A 14,278-nucleotide genomic window follows, 5' to 3' on the forward strand; every position below is an offset into this window, starting at 1 on the left:
TATTAAGGCTCCATAGAGAAATACTAGAAGCAGAACTGATCTTTTTTCATAGAAAGAAGGAGAAGTGGTTAAACAAGGTGAAAGACAAACCTTTTGCTCTAGAAATGTGAGCTAGGAAAGGAACAGGATTGGATGGGACATGAGAAACAGACTCAGAATCAAGCAGACCTAAGACAATGATTGAAGATGTTTCACACAGGGTTTATTTAGGTAGACAAATCAATAATAAAAGTTTGAATTCACTGTGGCAGTAACAGATGTTAACCCAAGAGATGACAAAAGAGCTTGTTTTTAGGAAAATCCAAAGGGTGCTAGACAAAACCACTTAATTCATTGGATCTTCCTTCTAACTCAGGGATCCCCAACCTCCAGTCTGTAGATCGGTACTGGGTTGCGGCATGCCAGCAACTGGGCCGCACAAACAAAGCCCCATCCACGGGATGCAGGCAGTACACAAAACCATGCCCCCTCTGGTCCACGGAAAAACCTCTCTCCACGTAACCGGTCCCTGGTGCCCAAAAGATTGGGAACCTCTGTTCTAACTGATTATTAAAAAATCTAAAGAGAGTGAATTAGACAAAATACATTGAATTGATTCAGAGCAGCAGATTGTCCTACCATTTACTTAATTTTCTATGTTCCTTTTGCCAATGAATTGTTACAGTTGTATATAACAAAACATATTACTACATTAATTCACCTTCATCTCTCCGTGCAAGCTAAAAGTCAAATTCATTATCACAAACAATAACAAATAAATTAAGATAGATCTGATTTCATAAAATAGGATAAAGCTGACCTAAAACCTATCTAGCTAAACAGCTTAAGCCAACCAAATATTGTCAAGGTGAGTCACCTTGCAGGGAACGTGGGCAGTATAAAAAATTAATACCTAAATTAAAAAACTTGATAAATAAAAAGTGCCTGTTCTTCAGTCAATTTTAATTAAAAGGTTAGTATTGATATGGAAACATTATTAATAAAACAGATTAATTTGCATTTGTATTAAATATGTGAGAGTCAGTAACTATCTTCCAAAGAATTTAATCAGTTTTCTTGTAATACAGAATTTAATTTTTCACACGCAAAAGATATAAGCATCTGAAGACATTGCCTGAAGATAGGAAGTTAAATGAGCATATATGCATTAGCTGCTGAATTGCATGATACTGAAATACTCATAATATCCATACCTGATAATTCTGCCCTTTAAAGGAGTAATGAAATCCTGGAGCACCTGGAGGGCCCTAGAATGAGGGGAGAATAATCAAGAATATAATTTGTCAGGCTTTAAGTTTTTTTTTTCTTAGAAATATATATTCTATGAATCTGTTAGTTGATACCTTTAAGAGAAACACATATCATTTTATTATTGGTTATGTTTCATGGAAAAACATATGTATGTATTTATATATTTGCTACATTTATTAACCAACCCAACCATACAACTCTGATTGACACACCACAAATTAAGAATAAAGGGGGGGAAACTCTCCAATTAACACTGCCTCCTTCAAAACAGGAAAGGAAACCACATATGTTTGTACAAATATATAAATACCGTATTTTCCGGTGTATAAGACGACTTTCTAAACCATGCAAATCTTCTCCGAAGTTGGGGGTCGTCTTATATGCCAGAAAATACGGTACCTAAATGGAGACATCATTATTTTTAAACAATGAGTAGAGCGAAAGTTTTGATGAAACAAGAAAAGAATTAACAATGTTTTGAAATATGTCAAGAAAAGATGACATTCTTTTTCTCCCCACCATGGAGAAAGCCTACTAACTTGTCTATATATCATCTTTATTTTTTATTTCAATTTCTTTTTGAAATGCAAACCATTAAGTCCAAAATTAAGTACAGTATTGTACAATTAGGAAGACGTTATGTAATATCTTTGACTTCAGGGCAAGGATTGGGCTCTATTTTTGGTGAGAGCTCCACTATATTTCCTGCATTAAAGGTTGCATAGCACATTTAGAACATCTTGAGTTGGAAATACAGTTTCAACTCTAATTCACATGAATAAAATATAAATATTTTTTCTGGTAGGAAGGCATAATTAGGGGTATTACTAGATTTATTAACAATCTACTTTTTTACTTAATTTGTAAAGGAAATGTGAATTGTTAGAACTGAAAATCACAATTAAATACAAATACATCAACAGCATAAAGAACATTAGAATTGCTATCAATCTCAGAATAATTAGTTGATTTCAAATCTACAAGTTTTAAATCAACAATTGAGAAACACTAATCATGTACTATTAGTTATTTTCAAGGACTCTGGAATAAGGGGTTAGAATCTATCACATCAATTAATCAATGGCTAAAAAATTTAAAGAATGTTTCTTATGCATTTAAATTAAAACAAATTCAACAAAATATTTTTGTTTACATTAACTGGATATCCCAACGAATATTTTTAAAAAGCTGGCTATAAATGTTATTAAGTTTATTCTTAATCAAATCTACAATATAGATTTAGTGTCCTGTTGCCCTATTTTAATTAGTTAATATGTTTTTAGAAAGATCACTGTGGTTTAAAGACGTGAAAGTGCATTTGAATTATATATTGAAAACTCAACACTTATCATTGCGATTTATGGTTTCTCAAACAGGAAGGCACCAAAAAAGAGATAATTCTTCAATATTGGAAAGACAGGTATAAACCTAGATTTACAGTCTTGGATTATTGATAAATGTTTGCTTTTTCATTTATAAGTCATATATGTCTACTAATGTAATGAAAAGATTGATCAATATTGTTTTGTGTGGTTAAGATTTAAATGATCTACATATAAGATACTTGAATTATTTCTTATAAGCACATTATTTATCTTCATTCTTTTTGCTGGTTTTCTTTTAGTGTTTTTCTTTTTTTCTTCTTTTTGTACATTAAGATAATGGCATCTAAAAAGAGCTAAATAATTACTCAGATATATGTATTTTGAATTAGTACCTCTGACTACATTAAAAATTACTACACATTATTGATTTATTATAACTTCTGAAAGTGTTTTAGCACTGCTGGAATAAATGATTTTTGTGCCTGTCTAAGAATAATCAGATCTATATGATGTACATGTCTATAAAAAAAAATCAGATCTATATTTCTAGAGGTAGAAGACACCAGGAAACACTTTCTTGTATACAGCAACAAAATACAAGTAGTATTAATAGCTCTCAAAATTTATGTCAGAATCAATAGACAAAACATTTATTAAAAATTTAAACTTTCAACATGCAGATTATTATTTTGGGACAAAAGAAGACAAACGTCTATTAAGTTGAACTATATTTTCAAATTTGTCGATGCAAAACATTTATATATAGTAGCACAACTTAGTGCTCCACACTCTCAAAGTAGATTGGTCCTTCTATTCTAAACTATTTTGACTAACAGTAACCCAAAAGGATGAGTTAAAGCTTGGTCATTATGTATTGCATGGATGCTCTGTTATTCAAGAATGGTCTTCACCTTCAAGAGCTAATATGGCTAATACAGCTCATAAAATGTACTTAATGACACTAATTGGGACCTTAAATTCCATTAAGTGACAGTTTTAAGTTGAAAAAAACCATGTGGTAATGCCATTCAGTGATAGCAGTTGTGGCAGTCCTAGTTGCTGTCATTAAGTGAGGACCAGGCAGGGATTGTTAAGCAAAGACCTCACGTGGCTGTGACTTGCAACTTCCTGCCAGCTTTCTCATTGACTTTGCTTGTTGGAAGCTCACTAGGAAGATCACAAATGGCAATCATAGGGCCTGAGGGACTCTGCCTACCAGCCGTAAGTATGAGGACTGGTTGAAACTATCACTCATTATACAGTTAAGTGTATTATAATAATAACGCTTTCTTTGATTGGAACTCAATTTTTAATTACTTCAATTTTATTTCAATGTCCAGATTAACTCTTGAGCTATTAATACCTTTGAAACCATATTAATTTCTGGGGACTTCATGGAGATGCCCATACAGCTATCCTAGCAACAATATAGAAAAGATTTGCAATTTTTTTCTTCTTCCAGATTTTTTTTGACTTCCCAGTCCAATATATAACTCTGATACTTTCTAATGAACTCTATTCGATGGCTGTAATTTCTGGTCTAGTAAAAAAAGAATCAGGCATTTTTTGTATTGTGATATTATGCAGTAGGCTATAGTGATCCCAGCCTTACTCAACATTTTGAAATCAGCCACCTAGTTTGATCTATATAGTATATTTTAATATATATTTATGTCCAATTAATCAGAATTGGAGGCGCTGACCCAGAATTCTACATAGCAGCTTTCCTAACAAATATATCTATGTATAACAGATTGTGTTCTAGTGAGCGATTATATGAATAACACCAGCATGTCATATTCTTATATTTTTATGGAATGGGGATGATAAAGTTGTTAATTCAAAATTAGTTAAAAACAGGGACTATTTAAAATTATTTAAAAACATCAAGTTTTTTTATCAGCTAGCTAATCATGATATATATATATATATATATATATATATATATATATATATATATATATATATATATATCAGATAGCTGTCATGATATACTTTGCTACAAATTGCAGATCTCAAAATCAAAAGATTTTTCATTGCTATAACATTTGAATATTAGGTATGTCTGAAAAATAAATTTGGAATGAAGCCAAATTTGGTTGAGTATGTACTGCAGAGGCTTTAGAATGAAAATGCCAGAGGTATTGCAAATGTCTTGAATATACTTTTAAGCCTTAATCTTTTTGCTTCTTGTTTAGCACTACAGCCATGTACCGGTATATTGTATCAATACATAGAAAAACATAGTTACATTATAAAGTGCTTTTCAGAACATTTTCTAAATCATTATTTTAAAAAGAGATACCAAACCAAATTAGAACTGTGTCTCTTTTATTGAGAATGCATGTACAGTAAAAAAAATCCCCCATGATAAAAACTTGGCAAATTTGTTATAATAATTAATTGTTCTTTCTTATTTGTGAGATGGCTGACGAAGCTCTAAGATAGCTTGATGGTCTGTTAATGAAGATTTTCCAGTACTACATAGGAGTACAAAGGAGAAAAAATCACTAGAGGGAGCTGCTGTTCCATTCAAAATGAGCTTCTTGAATAGTTTTTCATCTTAAATGACCCACAACACTGAATAGAAGAGATTTACAGCAATATAATAAAGGGAATACCTCTAAAACAATATAAGTGACACTAAAATAGAATCCCCAAATGTTGCACTAGAAAGAAAATCACAATTTATGTTCATAATTATTCATTCTTACAGGCATTTGAAGAAAAGCATAAAAGTAAATGGGGGAAGTACTGTTGTTTCGAACAGAAACAATTGTAATGTTTATTCCTTCTCTGGGACCTAAACTTAGTCCAGTGAGAATTAGAGAACTCTTACAGAATGGTGGGTTAAGCAAAGTCACCAGGTCTGTTTACTAAATTATCAGCTTGCTCTCAGTTTGTTAAGAGGGCAAACCAATGAAATGGTTATAAAAACAATTCAGCATTTCCCACAACCAATGAAATGGTTATAAAAACAATTCAGCATTTGTCAGAGCCACAGTTCTGGGCTCTGAGTTTCAACAAGAGTAGAATAAGAGTAAATAATGCTCTGGCTTTACTAGAAAACATGTCAGACAAACTTAAACATCAGGCAGCTTTCTGATGCTGTGAAATTGATGTTTGTTCTGCTATCTATTGTTCTATATAATTACTTCTGAAACCATGATTTTATTTAGTGCTTGATGAAAATTTCCCATCCTAGTTGGATAATTATGAGGAATAATAATTACTCCCATAGCCCTAGGTACATTAACCTGTACGGATCTCATTAAAGTGTATTTTTTACCTCCCTTGTAACAACTTACCACCCACTGCTAGCAGACCTATTCACTGAAGCCTCTGATGGCAGATGGATCTTCTCACTCTGTCAGGACCCAGAAAAGTCAGTTTTTGAAGTGGGAGACAAGCATAATGGCAGCTGGGGCAGAGAAACCTTATATGAGATGTATTTGTTCATCATTCTTAAAGCTATACCTATCATACTATCTCTTCCATCAAATCATATATTTATTTATTTAAAACGTCTATACTACATGTAATTACTAACCAGGCTGATAGTGCTCAGCTTTTTCAAGATCACATCAGATGGGCTAGGTGTTAGCAACTCTTATTTTACATTGTTCCATCCTGCCTGTGAAATGCTTTCTTGCTATGGTATAAATGAATACTGCATATTGGTTATACAAACATTGGGTAGGGCAAACATCAGCATCTTCTTATACTCTTTCCTTGTATTTTAATAAAGCCACATATCAGGATGGAGTAGCTCTATTCTTGGAGTGAACAAACTGTCTCCTTTTCTGATTTAACATAAAATGCTACTATAGTCACAATCCAATGTTTTAAAAAAAGAATCAGAAGAAAAGGCAGCATCCATTGTATGGCTTGGTACTTAGCTCTGTAGAACCTATTCATGACATTCTCAGCCTAAAACCCATTTAATGCCAAATACAAGTGCCATATTTACAATGTTCTTAACACACAAAGTAGTCCAGTTACTTCATATATTACAGTTGTAAAAATTACAGTACAATAAGATAGGCTGCTTAAGACAATGCTAGTTCAAGTTCAAAACATTTCAGAAACTCTAAGAGGGATATCTTGCATAAGAAACCTCAGTAGAAGACTATTTTTGTATTTATAACTTGGATGTTTATAGATTTAATATTTTCATAATTAAAAAAATACATTGGGGTCTATTGGACACTTCTGTGATGTTAGAATAGGTGACACCTGGCTCAATTGTAGTAATTGTGAGAGGGATCTTGGAATCCTAGTGAACCATCACTTAAATATGAACCAGCAGTATGCTGCAGCTTCCAAAAAAAGCCAACACAATCCTAGGCTGCATTAACAGAGGTATAGAATCAAGGTCATGTGAAGTGTTAATTATAATGCCTTGGTAAGACCACATTTAGAATATTGCGTCCAGTTTTGGTCACCAAGGTATAAAAAAGATGTTGAGACTCTAGTGCAGAAAAGAGTGCAGAAAAGAGTAACAAAGATGATTAGGGGACTGGAGGCTAAAACATATAAATAATGATTGCAGGAATTGGGTATGTCTAGTTTAATGAAAAGAAGGACTAGGAGTGACATTATAGCATTGTTCCAATATATGAGAGGCTCACAGAGAAGAAGAAGTCAATCTGTTCTCCAAAGCACCTGAAGGCAGGACAAGAAGCAATAAATGGAACTAGTCAAGGAGAGAAGCAACCTAGAACTAGGGCGAAATTTCTGGACAGTTAGAACAATTAATCAGTGGAATGACTTGTCTCCCGAAATTGTGGGTACTCCAACAGTGGAAGTTTTTAAGAAGAGATTGGACAAACCATTTGAACGGTTTCCTGCTGAGCAGGAGATTGGACTAGAACAGGGTCCCCAACCACAGGCCGCAAACTGGCACTACCTCACAGCCTGCCAGGAATCAGGCTGCACAAGTGACTGAAGCCCCATCCATGCACGTGCAGGATCCAGACAGTATGTAAAACCAGTCTCTTCCACCCAGTCTGCAGAAAACCCTCCTTCTATGGAATCAGTCCCTGGCATCCAAAAGGGGTTGGAGGGTTGATGGGCTAGAAAACCTCCAAAGTCCCTTCCAACTCTGTTATTCCATTGTTCTGTTTTAAGAAGAAATGAGTAGGCTCAGTTAATTTCCTGAAGGTGCTGCATTCATAATCCAGCATTGATTCAAATGGTGTAAGAAATCTGTTTTGATCAGAAGCATCATTTAGTTGACCATTTTAGAAATCTGAACTGCAAGTACTCTACCTGCTTATTACTATGTAGGAGATACACACTATCGTGAAGTATTTTTTCCTAAAACCAATAACAATGATGTTCAGAACATTCCTCTATCACAATTTCATTTTATTAATGAATAATATGCCCCAATCTGATAGGGATTCTTCATTCTGAAGGTTTTTCATTTTCAGTATAACTATGTCAAACAGAACTGTTACATTCTTGTTTTTACCTTTAATAAATAGAGACATCATTTGGTTCCTTTCCAGACACGTTGTTAATATTGCTAAAGTTACTCCTGTGTAGAATATGTCTGTGAACTTTCAGTGATTACAGAATAAACAATTAAGTAGCACACCAAGAAAAATGGAGGTAGCCCAATGCCAGGACTGAAGGAATCTCCTTAGATTCAGCTATATATCCAAGCATAGATTCCAATCCATGGGCCTCTGACAAAAAACTCCAAGTGCGTCTAGTACAATCCCAACATACTTGTTATTAGAATGAAAGCATAGTACAATTCCTTTTATACAGTTCACATAGGTCTTAATTTTCTCTTAATTTTTTAGCAATCTCATTTAATCTACAGCTGAATATTTTTTCCAGCATTCTGCCATTCAAACGATCTGCATCTTTGAAACTACCTTTCTTAGTCATACGTTTCCCATTTGAAATACACGGCATCCTTGCTTTGGATAAAGTAAAATAGTTAAATATCTCGGACAAATACATAGTCTGAAATGCTCATCAATCTTTTCCATTTCCACCAGTTCCAGAAGTTGTTATCCTATTTTTCTTATCAGACCCATAACCCACACCTCTCTATATGCCTGAGTCATTTTTTTAAATCTTTGTTTTTCTGCAGAGAAAGCAAAAGAATTGCTCACACAACGTTCCTAGAGTATCTGGTAGGGATAGTGAACTAAGCTGAGTTTGATGCTATCCTTTTGGCTACTCACAGGTGGTCCTGGTGGTCCTGCTGTTCCAGGGAGTCCTGGTTTGCCTCTTCGTCCCTGGATAAACAAAGAATATAAGAGCAAGAGTTATTGGGACAAAGAATCATTTATTTGTTTAAAGAACACGTTTTTGAAAAACATCAAGTCTTTATGGAAGGAAATTTTCCAGAACAAACATTAGTTGTAATCACTTTAAGAATTTTTTTCTCCAAAACAAAAAAGGTTTGCTTCATGAAAAATTTTAATTAGCACTTGTTTTGTAAATTATAGCTCATGGATAAAAGCATTTTCATGTGACATCTATCAAAATAAGCAAACTCAAATGAATTACCATAAAGGAACTGACAGGATTGGCAGTGGAAGAATTACAGTACGCTTGCCATCCTAAATCTTAAAAATAGGCCATGCATTACAGATTTACAGATATCCTGCCTTCATTTTCTAGGCAGATTTTCACTTCTGCAGTATCTGAACTGAATTATGCACTTTTTACTTATTGATCTCCATTATTCAAATCATCTGTCACTGTCAGAGATTCCCTGTTAACTAATCTGGACTTCATAAATTGAGTAGTTCTATGGGTCCAAGATCAAGAAACAGTGGATGACAATGTTTCCGAAGCCATGTGTCTCCTGGCGTTTTTCATGTGTTTCACATACAGCATCCACATTTAGGTCAATGTGCTTTTTGTTAACCTAACTTTAGTTATAGCCTTTGATGATTTTGGTTTGATGGCTTCCACATGTGTATTTGTATTTTAGGAGGAAAAATATGTGAACTATGTAAATATTTTTCATCCAGATGTTCATTACATCCTGTAACTCTGAACATACAGAATACAACTTGTTATAAACTTGTATTATCAATATTAATGTAGTCCTTTGAGGTATTCAAGGTCACAACACATATTTATAAAAAGTGACTGGCAGAAAAGTATTTACTGGGGTTTTCTTTTACATTACTTTAATATTTCTCTATAATTTAAAAAGCTTCAGGTGACACAGTGTACATGCAATATTGAATTCAGGTGAGTCTTTCAGAGAAAAATGTTTTACTACATCACTAAAGTGAAGAGATATGCTCTTGTAGGCAGTAGAGGTCCACAGATACAGAGAAAGATAACCTTTATTACCATCACAATTAAAGAGAATAGAAAGATCTTCCAGGCAATGAAATCTATGCATGATCAGAGCTTCTAAATCAGTTGTCTTCTTATACGAATCCTGGTTTCCCATCAAAGTTATTAACTAAATGTGCCATTTGAAATGCAGAATGAAATGTGAGAAGATCAGTTGAAGGAAAAGCTGAAGCCTCAGCACTTAGCCCCAGGGCCCTGGGGAAAAAAACACCTCCCAAGCCTCCAACAGGCAATCTGAAACAGTGCTGATCCCAGCGCTGTTGAGATTACTGTGGAAGTCAAGAAAAGAGGTAGAATCTACCAATGGGATAAACTCTATACCTGCAGCTAATTTGGGAGCCAAGCTTGTCACATCCTTTAGGGCTGGAGACCAAGTCAAGACTGGGTGTGTCCTAGCCCAGGATGGGGAGTGGCAAGTTTGGCTTACTTGGTCTGAAGGGCAGGAAGACAGAGCTAACCCATTGGTGGATTCTCCATCTCCTGTGCTGGAGAATATGAGATTTGCATTCAAAGCAATTTGGATTTGTTACAAATTTAGATACTGCTGAAAAATTCTGTTGATTACCTTTCCAGTTTCTGACTGTTTTAACATTTTAAGTAAGTACAAACTAAAGGAATATTAAGTACTGTATATAGTAGGATTTGAATTGGCATGGACAAATGTGATTCAGGTGCAGAACGCAGAACTGAATTCTCTGTAGCTTATTTTTTCAAAAAGGTTTGCAAATGTAACTTAGGAAGCATAACATTTTTTTCAGATTGTTTCTGTACTGATTGCTGTCAGTGCCATTGTCCATTATAGATCCATTGTGGACTTCAGTTCCCAGAATTCCGAGAGTTGAAGTTCACAAGACTCAAAGTTGCCAAATTTGGAGACCCCTGATTGATATCAGTACAGGCTGTTAATAACATTTATCCAACCTTTTATAACTCATAGAAAAGGCATTGTAAAAAAAAAAAGTCAATCCATTAGTAGTTGATCACACATAGTACATTCACTAGACTATCTGTGAGAACTATCATCAAAAGAATTTGGTATGCATGTCTTGTTCCTTATTAAATAATAAATGATTGGAAAAATACAAAACTAAATATAAGGTTTCTCACATGCCTTGTTCTCTGCAGTAACCCGTATATCAAAACAGTGAGCAAACCCACCCTGGCATTATGTTCAGATCACCTGAGTAGAATGCTTACTTTTCCATTCTTATAAGATTCTGTGCTATAGGAAAAAATTGATCCACTGAGCTCTATTAATAACAAGAAATGTGAAGGTATTTCTGATTTAGCAAGTGCTAGTAGTCCAAGATATTCTCGTGAAGTGATTACCTCTCTTTCTACTTACAGATTATCTGTAACGAGGAAAACAGTGATGAAAAATAAGGAGGGTTGGAAGCTGAAGGTTACTCGGTAATAGTCAGTAAACAAAGCAGGTTGATTGAATAATGATAGGATTATCTAGAAATTCTCCAGGTGAAAAAGGTGTGGATGGGAAGGCAAAGGCACCAGATCATCAGAAAACCTCATGCTAGGATGAATATTTTTCCTTTGCTATTATGCTATGTTGATGTTTGGAAAGTGGACTGAAACCCTAGTTAATTAGGATAATGAATCATAGAGTCCACAGTAGTTGGGGGGCAAATAATAAAATAAAATAAAAATGTTATTATTGTTGTTCAGTCACTAGGTTATGTCCAACTCTTTGCAATCCCATGGAGCACAGCACACCAGGCCCCTCTGTCCTCCAATATCTTCCAGAGTTTGCCCAAATTCATATTCATTACATCAATGACACTATCTAGACATCTCATCCTCTGCTCTCCCCTTCCCCTTTTGTCTTCAATCTTTCCCAACATCAGGATCTTTTCCAATGAGTTCTCTTTTCTCATTAGGTGGCCAAAGTATTTGAACTTCAGCTTCATTATCTGTCCTTTCAAAGAACAGACAGGTTTGATTTCCTTTCAGATAGACTGATTTGATTTCCTTGCACTCCAAGGGACTCTCAAGAGTCCAACACCACAACACCACAATTCGAAAGCAAAAAGTGATATTAACATTTTTCAATATCTACCGTCACATTCAATGTTTGCATCGAGATGGTATGTGTGCCTTCCTGAATTCAATTTCTTTTCCATTTGTTTCTGCTGTTTTTCAATAGTGAAATGTTTACATACTGGCAATCTGAAGCTCCAAGTGATTTCAGTATGTGCAATTTCTATATTGAAGATACTCTGTTCTGATTTTTTAGGGTTCTTGTCCCTCTAGAGATGTGTAGTTGATGGCTTTTAACCCATGAAAGTCAAGCCAAAGCTTCTCTTTAAAACCATCAAGTTTGTGAGATGTGTCTAGACTGGCTCTTTGAGAAGGAGGAGCAGGAGATGCTAAAGGGGGTCAAAACTTTTCCTTTCAAAATTGAGAATGGTCTTGGGAGAGCTGTGCTTTATTCACAGAGCCTTGGGACCATGAGGGCCACTCTGGTTTTTTTTGTTTTTGTTTGTTTGTTTGTTTTTGCCTTCACCATGAAGCCTGCCAGCTCTAATGTTCCAGGTCTCCCCGGGAGCTTGGGAAAAGGGGCATTTTGAGATGTCACTGCTGAGCAGCTGCCTTTAGCATTTTTCTTCGTCTTTGTAAAGGGCCAGACTGGGTGGCCTTGTGGGAGGCAGAAAATGGCAAACATCAGCAGGTGTGGTAGAGACCAGGGCAGCAAGGGCAACTAAGATGGAGGTTGCCAGACATTCGTGTGTGTGTGGGTGGGTTCTTTGTGTCGTGGCAGACTCTTGAAACTTGGAACTTTCTGTGGGGCAGCTTCTTTGTACTCTGCTGTAGAGGCTTCCCAGTATTCCGCCCTTTGTGAGAATCGGTGCTTTGTGCTGTACTATTGGAACGTCTACAGCATTTAAGGGCATAGATGGGGAGGTGGCATAAGCAGGTGAGGACCAGTCATAAGTGCAGGTGGGGCTGCTAAGCTCCCAAACTTTGATGACATGACTGCAAAGGGGCTGCGATGACCATAACTTCAGACACAATTTAAAGGTCCCTTGGTACAGTACCATGGTAATTTACATTGTTCGCTAAACATACCTTCCCAGATGTGACTGGCTTATCATAGCTATCATTGCACCACAAATATATACTCCAAGCAGTCTACTAAACATTGTAGCCATGGTCATCACTGAAGTAATAATAATACTTAACACTAGTAGAGGGAGTAATATTCACCAGCAATGGCTTTAAAGGCTGATAAGGTTACAAGAAAACCCCTGCTTTCAAAAAAACAACCAAAACATTATTGGAATCTAGGAGGAGGGGTGATAAATATATGTGAGGCTTCAGCAAAAAAAAAAAAAAAACCAAAAAAACCCACAAAAAACCAGAGGCCTGTCTCGTGCATGTGGTAGCGCTTTCTGTTAAGGCAAAACAATCATTGGATTCATTTAATAATAACTGATTCTTGGAGTTTTTGGGAGGATTTGTTTTATGAAGAGAGTCCTTTTCATTAGGGTTTCCTATTAAATGGATCCAGAAAAGCTCCTCATTTTTCAGCGGTACATGTACTAATAGTTGTAAAATTTTTAATAATCTCTGCTTGATTTCATCTGGGGTATTGCAAGCTTCATTTCAGCTGTGTCTAAATGAATCTGAATGGAGGTAATGCAATTTGAAAGTCCACTGCGATGAAAGTTTCGCATGCTTGGAGTTCAGATAAAAGAAATGGTCTTTCATGTGGTTTCCACTAAAACTGCAATTGTTCCATTACTTCTCTAAATCGGTTTTCATGTTCATTTTACTTACAGTAATTTTAAAAGGGGAGAGGGGGGAATTCATGGAAATGGCCAAGGAAAATGAAGAATGCTTCAGATAACATCCTGGCTCCACACTGAAATCCTTGAAAGGTAATTAGACTTGAAACTACTAACATATGTATTAAATAATGCACATGCAACAATAGAAAGGAGGATATAAGCTATTTGAAAGTATCTTCTCAAAATGTATTATTACTCCACGTTGCCTCACTTCTGTGCACCAATTTGCTATTGTTCTCCTATACAAGGCCCTCTGGAAAGGAGAAAAATTATGTAGAATTAAATTCTAGCTTCCTGGTATATTCCACATTCTTAGTGCAAGGAGTGTTAATCTGGCTAGGGATGTAAGAACACTGTAGTTATAAAACTGGTTTAATTATACATGACCAAGGATAAGACATCTAAGTAATGCCAAGGCCTAGCATAAGACTGTGGGGAAATTGGAAAGCCATTTGGCTGGGATTTTATTCTTAAGTATGATAATATATTTTACTTAAAAATACCCAAGTTACATCTTTACTTTCATATGTCATAATATTTAAATTTTTTATTATGGCTAGG

General features: G+C 35.2%; 1 protein-coding gene across 1 annotated transcript in view; it reads right to left on the reverse strand.

Moving 5' to 3' along the window:
• COL19A1 (collagen type XIX alpha 1 chain) overlaps nt 1–14,278 on the reverse strand; it is a 183,546-nt gene that overhangs the window by 63,800 nt on the left and 105,468 nt on the right. Inside the window, exons 16-17 of the mRNA XM_039346721.1 lie at nt 8,780–8,833; nt 1,194–1,247 (exon numbers count right to left, since the gene is read on the reverse strand). Coding sequence (XP_039202655.1) covers nt 1,194–1,247; nt 8,780–8,833 — 108 coding nt within the window. The remainder of the gene's footprint in view (nt 1–1,193; nt 1,248–8,779; nt 8,834–14,278) is intronic.

This window comes from Crotalus tigris, unplaced genomic scaffold, assembly GCF_016545835.1.
Source record: "Crotalus tigris isolate CLP2741 ecotype Arizona unplaced genomic scaffold, ASM1654583v1 scf7180000018016.4438896, whole genome shotgun sequence".
NCBI lineage: Eukaryota > Metazoa > Chordata > Lepidosauria > Squamata > Viperidae > Crotalus > Crotalus tigris.